We start from the raw sequence: 24,860 nt of genomic DNA, 5'->3' as shown, positions 1-24,860 counted from the left end.
TATCTAATGACATAGCAAACATGATGAATTGAATCCACATATCCTTGCACTTGCGAAACTATTTTTCAGCATTCACGTTCCTCTTAAAGTGACAGGCACTCAATTAGATTTACACACCAAATGTGATGATATAGACAAGTGTAGCCTAATAATTTAAATATTACATTACATTTTGCTAAAGCTTTTTTAGCCAAAGCGACTTATAACATGGTAAACAGTTTAAGTTTTAAAGCAATTCTCAACAATTTTAGGACAATTTAAAAAACGGTAGAGTAAGAATAAGTGCATCAGTGAGTGCTGTTTTTAACAGTTACGTGTCAGTTTAAGACGGCTGGTGAGTGCTAGGATCAGCAAGACTGGTTGTAAGTGGTGCTATGAGAGGAGATGTTCTCTAAAGAGCTGGGTCTTCAGAAGTTTTTTTGAAAATGGAGACGGATCTCGTCTGCCACGAGGCTGAAGTTAGCGCCACTTTCAGATCGCGGGGGAGTTAAGTTTCGATTCCACCTTAAATATTGCAATTTTCTACCACAAGGGGCCAGTGTTGATCGCAAATCCGCGATAACACAGGCATGTGCCTGTTGCAGATGAACAGGCATTTTTCACAGACGTTCAAAAGCCTGTATCTTTTTTCTGTTGACTCCATTGCCGAATGTTTTGATAAATGTTGCCTTTTGTGTTCTATTTAATAATTTGGTAATTTAGAAGGGGGGGGGGTGGGTATGTAGAGGGTGGCAGATTATGTAGTTTTTTCTTTATTTTCTGTGCTGGATCTTTTGATACATGTTGTGTTATGTTTTCTATTAAATATTTTTGTACATATTGCAGTGGGGTAGTTGGTAGCAGATTTTGATGTTTTTCTACAGTAAATGTATACCTGATATACCAAGTAAATGTATAATTGCAGAATTTCAGCACTAAACAGCCACAGTCATCTCAAGAAGGATTTTGCAAGGGATCTTGCACCACATTCTATAACTACACTCTCTCCTCTTTCCAATGAGACCCCACTTGTGAAATTCTATGGTGGAAAATGGCCTTTTTTGCCCTTTCAAAATATAGTTTGTGAAATTGCAGAATTTCAGCACTTGAACAGCGACAGATATCCCATGAAGGATTTTGCAAGGGGTCTTTCACCACATTCTGAAACTACACTCTCTCTTCTTTCCAATGACACCCCACTTGTAAAATTCTATGGTGGAAAATGGCATATTTAGCCCCTCTGAAAATATGTATTTTGTGAAATTGCAGAATTTCAGCACTAGAACAGCCATACTCATCTCAAAAAGAATTTTGCAAGGGATCTCTCACCACATTCTGAAACTACACTCTCTCCTCTTTCCAATGACACCCCACTTGTGAAATTCTATGGTGGAAAATGGCGTTTTTAGCCCTTTTAAAATATAGTATGTATTTGTGAAATTGCAGAATTTCAGCACTAGAACAGCCACACTCATCTCAGAATTTTTTTTGCAGTACAGTAAATGTATTTTTGCACTACAGTAAATGCCCTTTTTTTTTAGCCCTTTTAAAATATAGTATGTATTTGTGAAATTGCAGAATTTCAGCACTAGAACAGCCACACTCAGGCTCGGACTGGTAATCTGTACAACCGGGCAAATGCCCGGTGGGCCGGTCCACATTTAAGTTATTTAGCCTATTTGCGGCCCGTCATGTAGACCTAGGCTTAGCCTATAAATGCAGTTGCATCCATTTGGATTGGGGGGTGACCGGTCAATCATTTTGGCCTCTTCATGACCGGTTCAGTGTGTGTTACGATCGCGCCCCCCTGCCCCACCCCTCAAGTGGATTTGTCCAAGCAGCCGCTTGGTTTGTGGGGAAATATAGCCTATACACCACATCACCTCTCATACAGCCACAGTCATAGCAATACATATATTAGATTTTTAATAAATTAATAGAACTTAACAAAATGGAGTTGGATTTGGAAAATAAAAGTGTAAGCAATCAGTATAATGTGGTGCAGTGAGTCATTTCAATTTCAATTTCAACTTATATTTAATGTCACTTATAGAGCGCCAAAACATTACTCATGTTTTATGGCACTTTAACAGAGTGTTAAACATTCAGAGAGTGCCTATGAGTAACAGGGACGAGGAAAAACTCCCTAGAATTGGAGATACATATAGGAAGAAACCTCGAGTGGATACAAGACTCAAGGGCCTGACCCATCTGCCTAGGGTCAGTTACAGGGCAGTAAAGTCTGTACTGTATACATAATAAATGAATAGGTTAGTTAGGTGTACAGAATAGAACACAACAACCTGAGGTATGTTACAAAGAGGTAAGATGGTTACATAACCAGTATGATGTATGCATGAATCCTATTTAGTGTCAGAAAATTCAAATAGTCCAATGTAGGGCATGTATTGTCCATAGGGATTAGGAATTGTCATATGTCAAGTACTGGGTAGCTAGGTTGCACGGGCCAGGAATCCAGACAAGGGGACTGCAATAGGCAGTGGTAGGTGTTACGGCCAGCTCGTTCCCAGACCGAAACATAAAGAGGGACACGGACAACAAGGTTCAAACCAAATATATTCATTTATTAAAGTAAAGCACAAGGTTACCAATAGCAGAATGTCTAGGGGGAAATGAATGGGAGTGGTGACGTGTATGGATGTATGGATGCAAAGAAGCTAGTGAAGTGGGCCTAAAGACAAAGAAAGAGAAAGAGAGGTAGAGTTAGAAATGAGGGGAGAGAGCAAAGTGCAAGTGTGAGAGAATCAAAGTGAGTGCCTGCAAGAAGTAAGAAAAATGCCCAATCAGAAAGATCGGGAACCCCTTATATAGCCCCACCCTAATCATAGGTGTAATCAATGAGGGTATTAGCCCAACCAGGCCCTTCCCATGCACTGACAGGAGAAGGCCTGAAGGGGCACAGGGTCATCACATAGGGCAGTCATAGGGATGGGACTTCAGGTGCGATGAGGGCCAAACACAAGGAATAGTTTATCTCACAAGTGAGGTAAGAGGGAAGAAAGAGAGATAAATAGTAGGTATTACTATAAGTCGTGATGGTTAGTATTAATAAGTATATCAGTGGTATTATATAGTGTTATACTATAGAGACAAAAGGCAAGAGAGGGAGAGTTGAGAGGGAGAAGGAGAGAAGAGGGAGTTGAATGGCAAGACAAAGACAAGAGGTAAGAGGGGGAGTTGAGAGAGAGAAAGAAGCAGAGTTGTACGGCGTGACACATGAAAAGTCCATGACAGCGCTATGCTATGGCAGCATACCTAAGGCATGGTGAAGGGTAGTCAGCACCAGCGCAGGTATGGTTAGTTGCCACCATGACACGCATGACTAGGGCGCCAGTCACATGAGGACACAGCAGAGGTGGTCCATTCCAATAAAAACCCTGAGGTGGGTGAAGTTCCACACTACACCATACCTAACTATGGGAGGCACTAAAGATGTATGTGTTAAGTCTAGACTTGAAAATAGGGAGGGTGTCTGCTAATCAAATTGATGGAGAGAGTTAATTCCAGAGGAGGGGTGCGCTGTAGCAGAAAGCTCTGCCTCTACTGTTGGGATTACAAGAAGTCCAGTATTCTGTGATCGTAGGAGTCTAGGTGGGTAATGTGGTACTAAAAGATCTTTAATATAGGTGCCCAGCCATTTATGGCTTTATTTATGGCTATTTATGGCTATAAGTAATATTTTTAAGTCAATGAGGCTTTTAACAGGTAGCCAGTGTAAAGATGCTAGGATGGGGGAAATGTGTTTATATTTTTTGGTCCTAGTGAGTGTGCGAGCAGCTGCATTTTGTATAAGCTGTAAGTTCCTTAGACCGATATTATTGCAGCCAGTGTATAGAGCATTGCAATAGTCTATCCTTGAAGGACTTCCTTATCTTTGAAATGTTCCTTAAGTGGTAAAATGACATTTTGGTGATTATTTATTGATAGGTCCTGGTCAATTATAACTGATTAGATTTTTAGCACTTGTGGATAAGGTCAGTGGAAGATCACTATATGTACTGTAGCCTGTGATGAGGATAGGATATGCCTCATCTTTTAGGACCTAAAACCATCTGAGTTCAAAAGCAGGAAGCCTTTAGGCACTCAATATTTCACCATAGTCTGGGTATATGGTTCATTATGGACCTGTACAAATTATTAACGGTTAAAAAGGTATGGTATAAACCAAGCAAGTGCTGAGTCTTTGATGCCTACGGAATGTTCAAGCCTATGAAGTAGTATGTCATGGTCTATGGTGTCGAAGGCAGCGGTGAGGTCCAGGAGGATCAGTATTGATACATATCCATTATCAGCAGCAATGAGGAGGTCATTAAAAACTTTAACTAAGGCTGATTCAGTACTATGGTGAGCTCGAAAGCCAGACTGGTATAGTTCCTAGATTTTGTTCATATGTAAGAAGGCACAGATTTGTTTGGACTCTATTTTTTCAAGTATTTTTGACATGAAAGGGAGATTAGATATAGGTCTATCGTTAGCCAGCTTGTAAGGATCAAGACTACGTGACACAATAAGCTAAAACAAAATCCAAAACGGTGCTGTAGAGACAGAGCAGAAGTGGTTGACAACCCGGTCTTCATTGAAGCGCTTTTAAAAGCCCAGACTAGGAAATAATTAGCGTGCCTCCAAACACCTGCACCCAGCTCACCTGTAGGAGAGAGAGACGCAACACAGACAGGAGGAGGAGCCAGGCAAGACTGTCACAATATCTGTCTATATGGTTCATACTGACTTTCCATATTTATTTAAATGTTCTTATAATATATTCCGTTAATACTCTACATAAGAAAGCAATATAATAATAATATGATATTTGGAGTATGATGTCAGGAAACATTTCAGATTTTATTCTTTCAATGATGCACAAGAACATCAAAGGAGAGACACATGTTTGTGTCATCCTAGCAAGGGTTTCACCAGAATTCTAGAAACAGGGCCACATCCCTTACCTATTTGCTGCAGGCAGGAGGGGGGAGGCTCTTGTTGTTAGGATCCTGTCTTGTCTTGTTTTCCAGTTATGTCTACTCCTCTTGTGTCTTCCTGTTTGCTTTGTTTACTTCCTGTGTCTTGTGCCATGTGCTCCTTTGTTTGTTTGCCATGTGTCTCACTGCTCACTGTGGAGCTACAGTGCTGTTGATCATGGTGTCGGAGAGGCAGTTCTTCAGTCTGACGAATTGTGGCCGCTCTCTGCAATCCAGGATACCAGTTGAGCATCCACAATCATCTGCAGGAGTTTTTCACCCAGTCTGAGGGGTTGGATGGTGCACTGGAGAAGTCAAGGAACTTGATACTCACAGCACTCTTCCCCTTGTCCATAGGAGGGGGGATGAGGGGTATTTGGTGGCTGTAGACTGGTGGCTGGTGAACAGCGTTAGTGTAGTCGCATTGTTCATGATCACATTGTGGGGGAGGGGTGCATCAGCCTTTGATGGTGGAGGTGCACGTTGCACTGAGAGTGAGGGGTGAGGTGTTAACCGGCAGGCAAGCAAGCAAGAGTCTAATCTAATCAATCATTAGTGGCCAAACATCACCAACATTATTGTGTGTCCATGAACCAAGTCTAGTTTCGGTACGAGAAAGCATTGCCAAGATATGAGCTCATTTCCTGTAACTTTAGTACCTCCTAGTGGTCTAAGGTCACCAAATATATTGTGTGTCCTCGGGATGGGGTCCTAAGTCCATGTACCAAGTTTGGTTTTGGTACGCAAAAGCATTGCTGATATATGAGCCTACATCCTGTGATTATAGTGCCCCCACAGTGGTAAAAAGACTCCACATTTATTGTGTGTTCTTAGGATGGGAAAACATATAAACACAGTGGGTGCCTTGCTGCTTCGATGCTTGGCCCCCAATAATAGGAAAATGTACAAACACAATGGGTGCCTACATTGCATGGTTCCGAATAATAGGAAAGCGTAAATATACAATTGGGCTTTGCTACTGGCCCAAATAAGAAAAGGTAGAAACAGTAATGATGCTTTGCAGCTTCACTGCTTGGCCCCCCATCAGAATAATAGCTTGTGGATTTTGAAATTAAATTTATTTTCTTGGATGGAATTGCTCATGGGGGATGTCATTGGAAGAGGACACACTCAACTATTCATATAGGGTGGAATTGTTTGCAACAAATCAGTCTTGACCAATAGGGACCAATTTTAGTGTATAAAAACTGCAAAAATGTTTTTTATACACTAAAAATGAGAGAAATAGGCCATGGGAGTTCTAATCGAAAAAAAAGCCATTTTATGCGATGGGGGTTTCACATGGGGGTTGTCATTGGAATGTGTGTAGCTGTTCAAGTGCTGAAATTCTGCAATTTCACAAATACATATTATATGTTCTAAGAGATGGAAAGGTCACATTTCCACGAAAGAATGTCATGAAAGTGAGGTGTCATTATGGGATGTCTGTCGCTGTTCAAGTGCTGAAATTTTTCAATTTCACAAATATATACTATATATTCAAAGGGGCTAAATATGCCATTTTCCACCATAAAATGTCACAAGTGGGGTGTCATTGGAAAGAGGAGAGAGTGTAGTTTCAGAATGTGGTGAAATATCCCTTGCAAAATCCTTCTTGAGATGATTGTGGCTGTTTTAGTGCTGAAATTCTGCAATTATACATTTACTTGGTATATCAGGTATACATTTACTGTAGAAAAACATCAAAATCTGCTACCAACTACCCCACTGCAATATGTACAAAATTATTTAATAGAAAACATAACACAACATGTATCAAAAGATCCAGCACAGAAAATAAAGAAAAAACTACATAATCTGCCACCCTCTACATCCCCCCCCCCCCTTCTAAATTACCAAATTATTTAATAGAACACAAAAGGCAGCATTTATCAAAACATTCGGCAATGGAGTCGATAGAAAAAAGATACAGGCTTTTGAACGTCTGTGAACAATGCCTGTTCATCTGCAACAGGCACATGCCTTTGTTATCGCGGATTTGCGGTCAACACTGGCCCCTTGTGGTAGAAAATTGCAATATTTAAGGTGGAATGGAAAATTAACTCCCCCGCGATCTGAAAGTGGTGCAAACTTCAGCCTCGTCCTTTTGGGTTGGTTGTAGACCAGGCGCGCCGCCGCGTTCTGGATCATCTGAAGGGGTTTCACTGCGCAGACTGGGAGACCTGTCAGGAGGGCGTTGCAGTAGTCAAGTCGTTAGATGACTATTACCTGAACCAGAAGTTGGGTAGTATATCTTGTGCCTGGAAGCACACGTTTCATGTTCATGTTATAATAATGGCAAAAAAAATAATAATAACATGAAACGTGTGCTTCCAGGCACAGACGTCACACTTTAAATCCTACCTGTTGCTTTCACCATCCACTTATTTAACTACTGTCGCATCCTTTGACATGCCACCTCATTTTCCCTTTCTTTTTCTATTTTAGCCCCCGACAGCTTTTTTGCTTTATCCATCTTTTTCCATAGACGAAAACTCACTACTCGTACCTGCTCACTCAGCGCTCACAGCGCCCCAACTCCCTCTTCTATGTCAAAATTCTATGATAGAATCTTATGAGATAGGGCGTCTACTCTAGTCCTCTAAAATTTTATTTAACGTTGAGGAAATGCAGAAATGATTTAGAAACGTACAACAGTAGCTACATATAGAATACACCAAATATATTATTATTTTTACCATCGCTTTGGCGCCCCCATGGTTCTGCGCCCCTATGCGCCGCATATAGCGCATACCAACTTTTTGCGCCACTGATGTTATTCATGTTACCAGACTAACTAGCGTTTGCTAAGCATATGCCGATTGAAACAGCCTATATTCCATTCAGATAGCTAGGTGGCTACCATGCTCATACTGCACTTTTATTTGCGCCAATTTGTTGTTGCATACCCCTCAAAAAATGGGTAGCTGCGCCCCTACTCATTCTAGCAGTTTAGCTAACTTCGTGTGACACTACCGTTCGCCAAGAACTGATCAAGTGAAGTGAGCTCACCTGAGGCTGCGCAGCGCTAATGGCAATATGTAAAGTGTTGAAGGCGGGACAGACAGACGTTAAAAAATAGACCTTGCAAAATGCAAACAGGCGTGCAATCAAACAACTGCATATAGGCCTATGTCATGTAAAAACGTGACATTATTGCGAATTAAATTGAGTTTAGTTTGCATGCTTTTTTTTTTTAACTCATGTCGTAGGCTACGGCCGGTTAGGAATGTCTGGCCCGGTGGTTGGGGACCGCTGGTGTAGATAGCAAAGAGAAGGGGGCCTAGCACTGAGCCCTGAGGGACCCCTGTGGTGAGATGGTGAGGTGCAGATAGCTGACCAAGCCATGATACGTTAAACGAGCGTCCTGTGAGGTAGGATTCAATCAAACCAGGAGAGCGGAACCGGTGATTCTGGAACAGATCTGCGTCTTCCTTATCCCGTTAATACACATATTACAGTATGTAACCATATTCCGTCCGTTCGGAAAAAAAAAGTTGCGCTAACTGTTCTAGTTTGTTACAAGCAGCATGGGCCGTCAGGCAGGTAGTTAACATAAACATTTTTTGCTAGACTAGCCTTCCTGCTGCGACATTACACCATTTGTACAAGACAAGTAGAGCTATTTTATCCAGTGTAATTTATCACTTACCACTATCTTGTTTTTTCTTGTCATCCTCTTCCTTTCTCTTCTTTCTTTTCTGGCTTCCGGACGCATAACTCCGCTTCATTATGACTGCCGAGGTTTTATATTTTCGCGGCAGCAGAGATCACGAACCTGGCTGGCTGGCTGCTGTCAGCGACTACTGAGAGGGGCCCCCTTGAGTGGGATCCCGGTATTACCGGTAACAGTGTCGTTGCACTTTACTGCATTGACTATCAAAGGGGCGCTCACAGTTTGTCGTTGTCTTGGGGCCCCTGGCCAGCTCGGGGCCCCAAGCAATTGCTTGGTTTGCTTGCCTTCTAGTGACGGGCCTGAGGTTAGTATACACTTATAAATAACTATAAACACTATAATTATAAACATTATAAACTAGTGTTTGTTTGTGACTTCTATGTTTTGTGTAGACTTATGTGTGTGTGTGTGTCATTAGTATTGTTCAGTTGTCTGATAGTTTTCTCAAACATAAACAGAAAACAAATGCAGTTTTGGTATTTAGAGAATCTGATCATTCAGAACATGCAAAAAACATGAACCCAATCTTTCATTTTATCAGTCATTTTATTTATGACATACATCTCAAGTTAATATATGAATGTCAATAAAAAACTTTTGATCAGAGGTGTGTAGTCCTTCAAAGATGCTACAAAACTGTCACATCTTGATTATTGTATTCATCTGGTTTGATTACTTCCTGTGCACAACGCATCACGTTATAGATTACTGCACTTGATTCTTTAAACCAGCAATGGGTGTTTTGATTAATTAATTTGAATTACAATACCTTCATTGTCACAAAGTGGTGATATGGTATAATACAGTAGGCAGAGAAAATACACACAAATACAGCTGCTGACAGATGACCTATGTAAGGATTACTGTGCTGAATATTGTAGAATAATATTGAACAGAGCTCTGGAACATGATCCTTCAAATCAATCCTAATCTTGTGAATATTGCTCACAAGACCTTAAACAAATCTAGTCACATTTGTATGACATGCCTAATTTAAATCTATGGTTGACATCACCTTGTGTAAATCACAGGGTATAATATTAAGATTGTAGAGACTTGCCCAATGTTACTGAATCAGCTGGACTGAAGTGCTACATGGCAGGTAATGTATGCTGATCAGTGATTGTCACCCTTTGCTGAGGATTACATTTCTTTTACCTACACCACATTTGTACTTGCAGCAAATAACATACCAACAACCTCCTCTGTGCTTTACAACCTCACAGTCAATAATCAATTAGTTATGCAAGTAAAAAAGACAATACTGTATCTAAATCACTTCTTAAAAAATAATACATTAAAAATCCCCACAGACAATAATAAAATGAAAGTAATTAACAACTCCAAAGTACGTAGACAAAAACAAATCAGTTGTTGATGTTTGATGTTTCAACAACATATGATACGCCAGGGTCACATAGTGTTGTTTTATACAAATAATCTCTTAGTTTATTACATGCTTGAAATCTTAGAGAGAATCTTAAAAAAGAAATATCCAGTACTGAGCCAATGTTTAAAAAAATCAAGAAAAACCCAGATCATATGAATTTAAAATGCATACATGGTTGCATAAATAAATGTTTGTCCTCAGACTTTGAATGGCTGGCACCTAAAAGTCAAGATTACAAGAGGTAGAGCTACAAAAAAAATGTGTACACTTCCCCACTACAGGAAACACCAGGACTGTGTCTTCAAACACAGGAAAAGTTCCAATAAAATGTATACATACAAACAGTAGACCTGTTTCTCACAAACCACTTTGGCTCCACAAAAGGAATAGTTTGCATAGTAAAATAATTAAATAAATAAGAGAAAAGGAATAATGAAGACATTTTACAGTGAGCTGAATTAACCTTACATACACATCATGGTGTTCTTTGTGACCAATACTGACCTTAGAAGAGATTTGAACTCCTTGGATAAGTTGGTTTTGTAAAGCAATCAAAAATTAATAAAATAAAATAAAATAAATCCTAAAAGTCATACAGTACTACAGTATGTGCACATGTAAGCATTTGCAATGTCACAAATACCTTCGCTACAGTGATTTTCAAGAGCTACACACCCCGATACCTTCCCATTTGTTCTGCATAGTGTCAAGGAGAGGTACGGCTTTCAGATTTTAAGCTTCAAAATGATTACATCTTCATTCTCTCACCACTGCCATACAGCATTCCACTAACTCATTCAATATGACTAACGACTAACGACTAGAGCATTGCTTTTAAAGAGTCCTTCAGTAGAGTTGTGTGAGATAAGTCTGGCAGGACAGCATGTGGCTTCAGAGAGACGTTTCCGAGGATGGAGCTTTCCAGAAATAGCGCTCCTCTTCTGGCTCCAGGTCTATCCTAATCTGAGGCACAGAGTTCTTGAAGGGGTTTCCAAGCTTACTGCAGCAGACAGACAACAAATGTCACAACCCAACTTGTATGTTTACTCCCTCAGCCTCCCCTCCTCAGTCTTTCACACACAATACTCTTGGCAACCATGCACTGCCAATTACACATCTTCATTATCTGATCAATGCACTGTGACTTCATTTTCTGTATCAAAAACATTGTGATCCCACGCACACGTTTGACTCTTTCATTGTTCTCGTGAGAAACCCTTACCTGAACTTGGACTTGGGTTGGAAAAAGTGCATCCCATCAATAGGGAGAGAGGAGAGAGGAGGATTTATTTCCTGTGGAACAAACAGATAGCATGTCAATGGCTGGAGGCATTATTAAATTAAGAAAGAAGAAAGGTTTAAGAGGTTAATATCGGTTAAAAGACCATGCTTCACAGCAGAGGCCTAAAAGATTAATCAGAAGACACAGAGTGTTAGTGAAATTGGACAGAAGAGGGGGAAAGGCAGCCTATTTCTGTGGGCGGCAGGCCTGAGCAGGTGTTAGAGGCAGAGGCAGAGGCAGAGGCAGAGGCAGACGCAAACAGCAGAAAAAGGCAGCAAGAGCATTGGAGAAAAACAGATGATGTAGACCCTTTCAAGAGTTCTATTATCAGCATCATAGCTGGCCCCACAAGGCTTCCGTTTTAACATTCCATATGTTATCTTAATGCAGAGGAAGTAGATTGGGAACCAAATAGAACGTTCAAGCATTGTTTTTGTTTTTATTGTTGAAAGGGCCTATAGTTCAGATAAATATAAAACATGGAAGGATCTTCAGCAGAGATTGCTCAGGGGAGCAAGTTCGGAGAGTGGGGTCAGTGGGAACGGTGACCCTTGAGAGCCGTTACTCACTGTCTGAGGCCTCGTCGCCCAACATGGCCTCCTGCTCCATCATATCCATGGAGATTTTAATACTTGGTATGTTGTCATGGAGATGGCAGTCAGACTGTGGATGTAGGAAATGTTCTCTGTGATGACCTGGTCTGCAGTGTCAACTAAGTCGTAACCTTTGACCTCCCTCAAACTATGCCTAAGGTCAACTCTGCTAGGCTGTTACAGAGTTACAACTACAATGCAAAAACTCTAAATGCACTGTGTGGCTGACTGACCACAACTAACAATCATTACATGAAAATAATCTTAAAGGTATTTGATGAATCAGCAAAACTCAAACTTACATCGTTCATCATGCTGTCGATGCTTCCCTTCTTTTTCTTCTTTTTCTTCTCATCCTCCTTCTTCTTCTTGTCTTTTTCAGGCATGACGTCGTCTAGGTAGCTGAGGTCATGCTGGGAGAAGAGCCAGTCCATGGCCTTCCTCACTACCACCAGTGCCAAGATCTAGAGGTGGGAGGAAACAAAGAGACTGTGAGAGCTGACGGCATCCAACTGTGTCAGGATCAGTTGGGGCGCCATGCTGCGCTCCTTACTCTTACCATGACCGGGAATATAATAGCTGCCACGGTGGACTTGAGCACCCACAGCAGGGCCAGGCAGAGCACTTGAATGAAGGTGAACAGGTGGATGCGTCTCAGGGGAACATGGCGCAGGTAGATCAGATCAGGCTGATGCTTCGCTGGCATTAAAAGCAGCTGCAGACGGTCCATAAACTAGACACAGAAGACGAGACAAGTAGCTAAGACATACAGTACATTAAGATAAGAGCTGTGTGTGTGTGTGTGTGTGTGTGTGTGTGTGTGTGTGTGTGTGTGTGTGTGTGTGTGTGTGTGTGTGTGTATTTAAAATCTAGTTTTGGTTCTTACCTGAACACCATTCAGTGATGCAACTCCCATATAGAGGAAAACTCCATAGAGCACAGGCATCGGGATAAACTGATCAGAAAATACAAAATGAAGCAGGTGAAATGATGAAGTTGAACCAAAAAGGTAGGAAATGCAGTAATCATATTGTTGGACTTTGAAAACTAATATGGATATGTTAAGACTTTAAAATTGTTACACAATGAAACAATTGTCCAACCTTTTCATAAATGGAACTTGGTCAAGTACAAAGTTGCTCATACTGTAATTTATGACTAATTGGACACATTCATTTAAGTATATAACAGCACGGCATTACATTTCTCTAGAATTTGCTAGAATGTGTGGGGCCAACCTGCCAAGAGTCTGTTTGAGTAGGTCAAGGTTCGAGATCCTCCACACACACACACACACACACAACCTCTTTCCACAAATGACACTAAAACATTACAAATCACTCCACACTCTTCAACCTCACATCACACTCAAACATCTTAAACCTAATGTCATGAACTATATATCTATTTTATACTTTTGACTTGTGAGCTGTATAGTTGTGTGTCGTCATGACTGCACTGGTAAGCCTTAGTAGGTCTTTAATCGTTCAGAAGTAAAGAGCTACAGTACGTACACCACATAGATCCTACATGTAGTTCTAAAACTGCCCACTAGAAGGACAGACCCATCACGTATAAACGGTGGATTATAAGTGGTGTTTATCCCTGTTCGTCTGCCAATAGGTTCTTCAGCAACTAAAATGACCTGACTGCCTATGCCACATACATCATGTGTAAATATGACATCAACCGTAACCCTAACCCTAACACTAACCCTAGGTGGTAGACATACTGTATCCCTACTAGAACATTTCACAAATTACCAAATAGGAATAATGGCTTTGTTAAATACTGTGAAATTAATTTTGAAATACATTTTGAGTGCCCAGATGACAGCGGGATTACCACACTTCTGTGGAATTATTGACATGAAGCATTAATAGGTGTCTTCCTCTCTCTGAAGAGGACTAGTCACACATTCTGTTCTGGAGTGAGTACCTTTAGGATTGGGGCCATGAACACAGAGAGCCCAGTCAGAATGAAGACAATGATGCCAGTCACTCGCTGTTCCCTGTTTAAAGAAGCAAAGAAGCCCATTACACCTGATATGTTTGAAATAGTTTTTGGACATCACAGTAGAATTTCACATCAACATTTACTACCATAAAAATCTATAGTAGAACTTTTCATAGCTGTACTATGAAGTGCTCTCCTCTTTCTAGTAAACAGCTACTGTCTCAACCTCTCTGAGTCTCCCAGCTCCTCCAACCCCCACTAACCTGACACCCAGGAATTTGGGAGCCTCTCCAGGGGCAGAGGTCTCCGTCTCCATCTTCAGTGAGTCGATATGGGCGATGGAGATGACCGTGGCTGCCACATACCACGGTAGCCCCATGAAGGAGCAAATTATCATGAGAATAGCCACCAAGAACAAGTCCAAGTGATACCCTGCACCTTTCTGTAGACAGAGGATGGAGGAACACACACACACACACACTTATTGTTAATCATTTGGTGGGAAAATGCAATACCCTGCACTGTCATTATCAGCTAAACAGCTGTATTTTATGCTGACCTTAAGTTTGTGTTCCTTTCTGTTGACGATGACCGCTGTGATCTGCTGGTCCATGAACACCAGGATGGTGACGAGCAGTGCAGGGAGGCTAGCAGCCAGGTACACCCACCAGGGGTTCTTTCCGAAGGGGGGCACGAACCAGCCCCGAGCAGAGCTCGTTGGCTAGGACAAGAGAACACAATGCTTGTGTGAAGTTGTTTTCTTAACCCCCAAATGATGTGATTAGTTTATGCAAATTAATTAATTATTACACCAGTCAGACCCAGACGCCTATTTAGACCCTGATGAGAAAAGCAGACGTCTTCCCCAAAGGACTTTCTGAGAGATCTCAAAATGTCAGAAAATGTTTATTAAATAGAGATGAAACACCAAACAGCATGTTGGTCCATCTGACTACAGTACACTCAGTTCAGGCCCAGATAAAAAGGTAGACTCAAACACAAGCCCTCACCTTAAATTCGCTTGGCACGAGGAGTTTGGGTGTGTCCACTCCGACCAGGGCATCGACTCCACAGAAGATGAGAATGGCCAGAATGATGGCAAAATCACTAATAAGCTTACGCACCTGCACAACAAAGACAGCGCACACATTTTAATAATGATATAACAGTGCTGTGTTGACATAACCAAAACGATTATGCTGATATTGTTGACCAATTTCCTTGGCTATAAAAAAATGCCCCATGCTAGAAAGTGGCCACCTGTCTCCACCTCTGCAGTCCTGGCTAGGTGAAGCTGTTGTGCTATAGCAAATGATGAGGCATTCTCTCAGTATGGGTATGTGTATAGACCATTTCAACAATAAAAACAAAAACAATGCTTGAATGTTCTATTTGGGCCCCAATCTACTTCCTCTGCATTAAGATAACATATGGAATGTTAAAAAGGAAGTCTTGTGGGGCCAACTATGATGCTGATAATGGAACTCTCTTGAGAGGGTCTATAGATCTGTCTATACACAGACCTGCAGCAGAACAGATGCAAACTCAGCAGGTGAAGTTGCAGTAGCATGACCTTCAGGAGAAACTCAACAGGTTAGGCCACCCATGATTCAGTGAATGGGTGAAACTGAAGCCTGTGTGTGTGTGTGTGTGTGTGTGTGTGTGGAGTTGTAGTTTATATGAGATGCATGATGCGCTCTTGGCAGTCGAAGCTGGTAAGTAAAGTGACCTGTTCCCTGGAGAGAACTCTGATATTTATAGAGTGTTCTACTGACTGTGTGTGTGTTTGTGCGTGTGTGTGGGCATGGGTGCAGGCATATAGAGAGAAGAGAGACAGAGAGAGAGATAGAGAGAGACGGAGAGAAAGATAGAGAGACAGAGACAGAGGAGAGAGAGAGAAGACCTGCTAGTAAAAAACATACTTCATGACCATGTTCTACTTAGACAATCTCTTACCATAGTGGGGAAGAACCTGCTGGTCTTGAACTTCTTCAGGCCCATGGAGCAAGCGTAGGTGCCCAGGAACAAGATAAAAGACATGAGGGTGATGTCAGGGACAAACCCACAGGCCTGCCCTACCAGCTGACCTCCATAGTGCGCGCACTCGGTCTTGGTCAGGGACGCCCACGTGGTATTCAGATGTTGCTGCCAGACACACGGACAGACAGAACAATGTCAGCAAATACAAGATTACACACAAACAACGACAACAGAGTTGCTGCTTCTCTGTGATAATAAATATATTATATGTAATGCACATACTGTAAAAGCCGATATATAGTCATGATGTGTGGCATGTATATATTAAAACACAATTTTAATATTGTGTTTCACACCTTGAATATAATAGATAGATTCTAAGAGACACATGATAGCGTACAGTATGTCTCTCCCAGTAAACAGATGGTGATTACAGGGGAAAGCTGGTGAGGCTGCGGGTGTGAGTTTTTCAATCCGAGTTATTAAAGGATTTACTGACTAATGACCAAAAGGTGACGGATTAATAACTGATTAATACACTATAATAAACATAAGTTTGTTTTTGAGAGCAAATCAAGCACTACGGAGTAGAGAAGGAAACAACTGTCATATTTCCCCCTAATGGACGCTGTGTCATGGTCTCTGTTGGTAGCATCATATTTCAGTGGCCTCTGCGATTCGCTGCCTCCCATTTGCAGGGTGGGATATATATGAAAGCACTGTGCTGTGACCTCCCCAGGGAGGTTGAACGCAGCCATAGAATGCCACTGGTAATGTTCTAAGACAAGAGAACATTACCCCCCTCACTTTAAATCAAATACACACTGACGGACAAACATAAAAACACATACCCATACACACACCCACAAACACGCGCACTCGCACATGCACGCGCACAGACACAGACACAGACACAGACACCCCCCCCCCCCCCCACACACACACACACACACACACACACACACACACACACACACACCTGATCAGTGCTGTTCACCACCCATGGATCCAGGACTTCATTCTGTAATCCTGTACTGTTCCCTGTGAAGATTAAAAACACTTTTTCTGACCAATTCTTACATGCAAAGATTCAAAAGATAAGGGAAATTGAGCAGTAATCATATCAGTGCAAATATTTCACTGTCATGCCATTGGTTTGTTTGATGTCAAGGATGTGAAAACACAGTAGGCCAAACAGTCCAGATGTTTCATAACAGAATAGTCGGTTTTGTGTTGCAAAATATGATCTATCACGGCCTATTGATAGTGACGGACGGAAACCAAGCGCCCCGGTGCTGTGCAAGCTGATTGCTTATCTGTTGCTATGGGTTTGACATGCAACACACAAAATAAAGATACCATCACATTGTGTGTCAACATCACTATCTCTGAGTACACAACACAGTATTACAGGTGGAATATTGGCTGGACCGGGACAAGTCTGCCCTCTTTTTGCGGGAAGGCCTGTGGTCACAGAGCCGCTGCCAACTTGATAACTCACAACTCACCCTCTGATTACAAGGGTGTTGAAATGGAACCATTGCCAGGAATCCATCACAAAGTCACAGACTATCACAGCCTATTTCATTGTAACTGAATCTAAATATGCAGTGTCAGATTCAATTAATCACATTTTCCCATCATCCGCGTTCGTGTGTTTGTGGCACCTTGCTGAACCAGCTGAGCAGCATGAAGCACATCATGCTCCAGTGACACATCCACGTTCATCAGCCTTGCTTACCGTCAGGGGGGGCACAGTGGCAGTAGTACTGAGTGACCCGGTCCACGTCGAAGTCTGAGTCGATGGGGTGGTGGTGGGCGAGCTTCAGCATCTTCTTGAAGGCGTCGTAGATGAAGATGAAGCTGATGAGCGCCGAGAAGCCTTCCTCCGTGAAACGGGTGAAGTACTGGACCAGGAAGCTGGCATCCGTGGCGACGAGGACCAGGGTCAGGAAGGCGGACCACAGGCCAATCCACAGGCGGAATTCCAGGTAGTCGAAGCCGTGGTCTCTGGAGAACAGGGTGAGCAGAAACCAGTTCTTCTCGTGTCCCAAATAATTAACATCGCTCTTCACAGCAACATTCATACAAAGACGATCATATTGTCAAGGTTGACAGTTCAACCTCTGTGCCTCCTTCCTTTGGTGTTCCCAATACAGGTAGACAGACTGAGGAAGTCATTTGTCCCCCAGGGCCATACAACTCTTCAATGCTTCACTTAAAGGAAAAGGAGAGATAGTCTATCTGCCGCCACACCTCTCTCTACACTTACACTTCCGTGACCTCTGACTGTACTGGCAGTCCACTAGCCCACTGTGTTACTGCTTACACTGTCTACACTGTTTACTGACTATATTAGCCCATACTGTATGTACAACCCCTCCCTCCATCTCCCAGTCTGGACTGTGGTCTAACATCACATCATACTTGACCAATGGCTGATACCCTATTACTGCAAAGCTATCTTTGCACTGCTGCTATAATTCTTATATTACTATGTTTAAATTTTTCTCCATTTTGTCCATATAATTATACTATAACTGTTATATCACTATGCTTACATTTTTCTATGATATTGTCCATATTTAATACTGGTCTCTTATATTGTCCATATTTATTGCTGGTTGCTAGACTTTATCCCTGCACTGTTGCACTGTTGGACTTATTTGCACTATCAAAATGACACACACCTTACTGAGCACCTTACCATGGCATATTGAATCACAGGGTCAGTCCCTGCCCTGTCACTGCAAGTGCCTGATGCTTATACATTACATTACATTCATGTGGATCATTCATGCTTATACAGTACAGTACATTCATGTGGATCCTTGTTTTAGTATCTTTAGTGTCTTTTACTGTTCATTTTAGTCATGTGGATTTGTTTTTTATCATCCTGTTTATGTTGTTGTGTTTGGTGTCATAAGCTACTGCATGGGACCTTGAATTTCCCCTTGGGGATCAATAAAGTATCTATCTATCTATCTATCTATCTATCTATCTATCTATCTATCTATCTAGGTATGTACACACAATCATCAGTTAATGCATTTGCATAACTGCCTCACGAGGAGAAATTGCCAGATACTGTATTCTAAAAGTGAACTAAACCAAGTTTACTAATTCCACCATTAAGGAAAAAAATATTTGGACTATGGCAGTGTCTTAATAGAAGAATATAGCACATTTAAAAAAAATACAGTTCAAGAATGTAAGCGTGAAAATGATTGATTAAACATTAGTGAATGATCTGTATAGATGTAAGCCTGTGAGATTAGTTACAGGCATCTGTCCATTGGCTTAGAGGACATAATGGAAACCAGATAGGAAGGGGGGCACTGGCTCTGTCTCATCCAGACATCGAAATGAAATCAGATTAAATTATTCATAATGGAACATAACAGACATGCAGTAACTTTAGAGGAGTCTGACCTTACTCGAGGAAAGAGAGAGAGAAAGACAAGAGGCAAAAGGACAGAGAGGAGAGGGAGAGTAGAAAAGGACAAATATGTAAAAAGGAACAGAAGTTGTTTATGAAATGTAACTAAAAGGTAAGAAGAGTCATAAATTGACATGGACCTGACCTATGAATTAACATGAGCCTCCCCTGTACTTTAAAACAGTACCAGGTCTACATCATAATATATTCTTACTTGTTTTCTGATCACGGTAATCAATAAATAATCTATGGTAGCTGGGAAACTGAGCTGGGAGCAATAGCCTGGCGGGCGGAGCCAAGCTACCTCTGAAATGCAGCGAAAGACTGGAGGGCCTCAGAGCAGGAAGCAAACAATGAGAGCAAGTGGAAATGAACAAACAATCAGCCCTGGCCCGGTGACTTCAGTCAATCGTGCCCAGAACAACTTGTGCTTGAGAACATCTCCGCGATACAATGACATTTTGGGAAAGGTTGCTTGTGTTATGATCTGTTAACAAAAACAGAAAATTCTTTGCTTGGTTTTCAAATCCTCTGCTACAGTCTTGTTTGTAGAGACCATGCCAAGGGAGACTCTCGTTTTCCCTTCATGTAACTCAAACCCTCTGAAAGGTCGTAGAGGGTAATTTGCCTTCATGCAATATAAATGAGTTGTGGTGAATTGTAATGTTTTGGTCGTAGTTGGTGTCAGTTCAATTGGGGTCCTTCTGAATGACACTACCTTTGTGTTGTTTCCTATTTTATTCACATTAGTAGCAAGCTATGACTGATGATAAACTATACGTTTTTGTCACCAAGGGGTCATTGATGAAAATTGGTACTGGGAGACAGTATACAGTAAGGAGATTTGAGAGTTGCATTGGTGTCGATGTGTTGGCACCTACTTGCTGAAGTTGAAGAGCAGGCGCTCGAAGACGAGCACGGGCCCTGTGCTGCTCAGGATGGTGAGAGGCTGGCCAGCCAGCAGGCAGAAGACGGCGCCCGACAACGCCGTGCCAACGAAACTCTCCAACACACCCTGGATGACAAGCACAGCTTCCTGTTAGAACAGCTATCAGAATCATACAGATAGTAGACAACAAAGAAAAGAGACATCACAGAAGGCCTAGCAACTTCCCTCCCACGACACACAAACACAGATATGAGCTACAGAGGTAGCCGATGGCCCTTGACCAAAGCCAAAGTCTCATATAAACATTAGATGCACTGCTGAAATGCTCCTGATACAGAATAATTCCTCTAGGAGTAACTGCTTAGAGGACTGGTTCCCAGTTCCCAGATCCCTTCTTCTGTCTCTCTCTCTCTCTCTCTCTCATACACACACACACACACACACACACACACACACACACACACACGATAGATTCTGATGAACAGCAGTGCTCTCCTGTCTGTTCAAAACTTGCCAACACTACAGTATATGAGGTCATATCAGCTGTGGAGTACGAGACACTGTTTCCAGATGTCATTCATCATGTTCATCTGACAGGAGCAACAGCGGGCTTGTTATAATGTTACTGTCTGCTTACAATACACAGCGGCAGAGGCGAAGCTGCGGGCTGCTCTTTACCTATTCTCACCTGCACAGCAACTGCTTTTTCACACCACCTGGAATCTGCCTAATCAGCAACTGTGCTGTTGACATCACAATGAGGGCATCCCTCAAACGCTGAGGAGCAGCTCCATACACTGCTATAGTTGAATTTCCCCTTGGGGATCAATAAAGTATCTATCTATCTATCTATCTATCTATCTAGTTAATATCATGTCTGTGGGAGGCTACAGTGGGCACATAAATGAAGCGTTCTGCTGCAACAATTAGCTTCCACTATAATCAATGGAACTGGCTACACCAGCCTTCTAAAACTATTTTTATGGTCAGCGAACTAGCCAGGGCCTCTTTGTGTCTCTTGAGTAGAGGAATGAAGAGAGACACAGTGCAACCGGAAAGTTTTCAGACCCTTTCAAGTTTTCCACATTTTGTTATGTTTCAGACTCTTCTTAAAGCAACACCAAAGTTTTTTGTACCTTAAAATAATGTTTCCAAAATCGTTTCAGTGGTTCATCAACTCGTAACAGGGTGAACGGCACTTTCTGCATTCGCTTCACGGCCCTCTATCGGCTATAACCGCACTATGTAAGTTTGTCGGATCGGGTAGCGGATCTGTAGTTTGATGGAATGAGACATGAGAAACTACAAATTTGACTCGCATCTGATGTCGCAATACATCGTACTTTCATAAAATCATGCAACATATTCTACCTTGTCTATAGACATTGTTATTTGCAAAGCCGGTGCTGGATAAACAAATAGTGCGTGCGACAGAGGAAAAGTTCTTTGGTGTTGCTTTAATGGATGGATTCAATTCATTCATTTTTTCCTCATCAATCTACACACAATACTCCAACACTCCCCAAAAAAACAGGTGTTTGGGGTGTTTTGTAAATTTATAAAAAATAATGCAGACTTTTTTCTGTATCCTTCCTCAGATCTGTGTCTTCACACAACCCTGTCTCGCAGGTCTACGATCAATTCTCTCAACCTTGTGGCTTGGTTTTCACTCTGACATACACCATCAACTGTGAGACCTTATATAAAGAGATGTGTGCCTCTCCTAATAATGTCCAGTGAATTCATTTAGGCACAGGTGGACTCAAATCAAGTTGTAGAAGCATCTCAAGGACCACTGATAGAAGTAGGATGCAAGTGTCATAACAAAGGGTCCGAATACTTATATTACTCCAAACACCTGTTTTTTTGTTTTGTTTTTTTTAAGTGTTGGAGCATTGTGTGTAGATTGATAAGGAAAAAAAATAATTGAATCCATTTCAAGTCTGAAAACAGTAGAAAACTTGAAAACTGAACATATTTTCTTTACAATAACATATAACTTATGACAGATAAAGAAATCTGTCATTATGGGTCTTGATCATTTCTGGGGTGTGGCTTTATCTTCTTTTTCTGAACAGAGGATTCAAGGAAAGGTTGGAGATCAGTGGAGGGTTTCCCTGAGAGGGATTTATCTGCACAAGAACAAGACCATTTGGCACCAAGTGACGCCCCTTTAATCCGTAATCTGGCTCTGAGACTCCTGGGCTATTTATGGCAGAGCCAAATTCCCTCCTTCAAACCAACCACAGTCAACGTGGCTATATATATATCTACATACATATATAGTGTTCATACACACTAAAAGGGTTCAGGAGAATTATCCATAAACTGCATCAGGCCTGCCCAATGCACACACAGATAGCACCTCCACTAGCCATTCACTTTTCCATATCCGGCAACTATATGCAGTACTAGCAGTCTCTAATTTAGACATATACAGAACCTCTCTCAGCGTCTAGATAGATAGATAGATAGATAGATAGATAGATAGATAGATACTTTATTGATCCCCAAGGGGAAATTCAAGGTCTCAGTACCATACAGACATCACACACAACATGCACATACAGCATAAATGGTAAATATTATAAACATATAACCAAACTCCACTGTACAATATAGGTCTATAGGTTGAACATGCTGTTGCTCTACACCAACTACACTGATCTACCTATCCTAAATACTCCATTTTACACCTTTAGGTATCCCCCTGTATGGCAGTCATCTCTGTCTCTCTGTGCTTCTAAGCACTAATGCTTAACAAACCTCTGTAGACCTACAGTATGTAGACCTGCCGTTATTTCTATACCACTGCCATTCATCAACACACAGTGTTCCTAAGTCAGTACTCTGAGATGTACTAGTATTAGTGTTGATCAGTTATGTCAGGAGTGGTGAGAGGCCTGACTGATCCATGACTACCCCAGGACAAGCACAGGTCACACTCTGAGACTGACTCAAGCCATGAGGATCTTCACACATGTTGCCCTGAGGACACTCCGCCTCATGAATTCTTTCACCTTGAGTGTGACTTGTGTGACTAAGTATGGCGCTGTCATACATGGACTTTGCAACTGCCTCTCAGTTCCTGTTGCACCATAATAGTCTGGAAAAGAGACAAATCTAAATGCCAAATATGCCAGAATCAACTCATTTCTGACTGATTTCATCTGACCACCCTTTCCTGACATTCCTGCACAACTGTGAGAGATAAATGTCAGTTTAGACCAGGACAAAGGTTGTATTCACAGACACTTTCAAATGAATCGCTAGGACCAGACATTTTGCATACTTGCAAAGCCCTCCTGCTCTTACAGCACAGCATGCAGACGATGCAGACAAATGAGGTGGGCAATGACATCATTACTCGTGTGCAGCACCCCAGACACACAGGCCCATCCTGGACATGTGACATGGTTGTGACCAGAGACAGTGGGTCACTCACCTGCATGTTTTCTGTAGCATCTCCCAGCAGTCCCCCAAAAGTGATGGCATTGGTCACTGTGCCAAGGTAGATGAACAACATGGCAGACAATGCCTGGATGTGGAGTGCATCGTAGAAATCACTGGCAAAAAATGGCAGCTTTCTCTTGACATCCAAGACTAGGCCACCACAAAACCTGCACAGGAAAACCAAAGGAGAATACATTTGGTACAGAGCTTTACCTTCTTAGTTTGCCTCCCCTCTTTGTCTGCAGTTCACTGATTTCAATCTCCAGTCATTATATTGGCAAACATGTGAAACATCTGTAAGTTGAGGAGTAAAGCTCCATTCACATTGCCAGTGATTTGTTCATCGCTTGAAAAGTTACAATTATTCCAACCTTATTGAACAACATTTCGCGCCGCTAATGGCTATTTCGCCTGTAATACATTAACATTCCACGGTCTCTTGTCGAACTATTTGCTGGCAGTGCTGCATCGTGCTTAAGGGTCTTACTTTCCTGTCCGGATGAGTTCATCTCCGACGTGATGGCCTCCTCCTCCACCCCCTCCATCGTGAGGTGTGTCCCCATTCATCTGGAGCCCCTCTCCTCCAGCCAAGATGTTCTTCCTGCACCAACACAACCACATGATCATGGAGTCACATCATGCAATGGGCAGAAATCAAATGCGGCCCCCTGAAATCAGCAAGGCCTTGATTGCTTGGTTGGGCATCACCATACCGTTTGTCGGCAGAGGGCAGTGATTTGGGAGGCTCTATCCGGATATCAGGGTCCCACTCGCCAGGGGGCAGGACAATGACCTCGTCCAGAAACTCCTCTATGCCGGCCAGTAGATCCTGCCGGTCCTTGGCCTTGTAGGCCACATCATGGAAGACCTGTGTGGAGGGTCAAAACCAAAGATCAGAAAGACCAGAATCACATGGGGCACATGGGGAACCACAATTATGATCATTTTGACAGGTTTCTCTATACATTATTAAGCAATGTTACACAATAAACCAACAGCAAAATGTCATCTTCCAATGACTAAACCAGTGTGACCATGGAAGGGGAAAAACATTGTTGTTTATCAGCTGTACCTGCATGTCAAACTCACAAAATGGCACATATAGGTGTCGGTATGCATCTGTTTGCAATTTATTCATCTGTCAGTGTGTGTGTGTGTGTGTGTGTGTGTGTGTGTGTGTGTGTGTGTGTGTGTGTGTGTGTGTGTGTGTGTGTGTGTGTGTGTGTATATACACATATACAGTA

At 42.0% G+C, this 24,860-nt stretch overlaps 1 protein-coding gene across 3 annotated transcripts in view; it reads right to left on the bottom strand.

The window, feature by feature from the left end:
• Positions 1–9,161: 9,161 nt before the first annotated feature.
• The window catches only part of slc4a4b (solute carrier family 4 member 4b), a 33,163-nt gene continuing 17,464 nt past the window's right edge, over positions 9,162–24,860 (bottom strand). For 2 of the 3 annotated variants that reach the window (XM_042059184.1, XM_042059185.1), the window contains 17 exons: positions 24,330–24,484; positions 24,104–24,217; positions 23,609–23,783; positions 20,156–20,289; positions 17,577–17,845; positions 16,815–16,876; positions 15,812–16,000; positions 14,866–14,979; positions 14,415–14,576; positions 14,119–14,297; positions 13,838–13,910; positions 12,786–12,854; positions 12,459–12,632; positions 12,202–12,363; positions 11,876–11,969; positions 11,247–11,317; positions 9,162–11,024 (listed from right to left, as the gene is read on the bottom strand). In XM_042059184.1, coding sequence (XP_041915118.1) covers positions 11,283–11,317; positions 11,876–11,969; positions 12,202–12,363; positions 12,459–12,632; positions 12,786–12,854; positions 13,838–13,910; positions 14,119–14,297; positions 14,415–14,576; positions 14,866–14,979; positions 15,812–16,000; positions 16,815–16,876; positions 17,577–17,845; positions 20,156–20,289; positions 23,609–23,783; positions 24,104–24,217; positions 24,330–24,484 — 2,160 coding nt within the window. In that variant the 3' untranslated portion in view covers positions 9,162–11,024; positions 11,247–11,282. The remainder of the gene's footprint in view (positions 11,025–11,246; positions 11,318–11,875; positions 11,970–12,201; positions 12,364–12,458; positions 12,633–12,785; positions 12,855–13,837; positions 13,911–14,118; positions 14,298–14,414; positions 14,577–14,865; positions 14,980–15,811; positions 16,001–16,814; positions 16,877–17,576; positions 17,846–20,155; positions 20,290–23,608; positions 23,784–24,103; positions 24,218–24,329; positions 24,485–24,860) is intronic. The other variant, XM_042059186.1, reaches the window with a different exon arrangement.

The sequence above is a fragment of the Alosa sapidissima genome, chromosome 13, assembly GCF_018492685.1.
Source record: "Alosa sapidissima isolate fAloSap1 chromosome 13, fAloSap1.pri, whole genome shotgun sequence".
Taxonomy (NCBI): domain Eukaryota; kingdom Metazoa; phylum Chordata; class Actinopteri; order Clupeiformes; family Clupeidae; genus Alosa; species Alosa sapidissima.
Note: the sequence above shows the minus strand (reverse complement) of the source record. Positions and strands in the feature narration are given on the sequence as shown.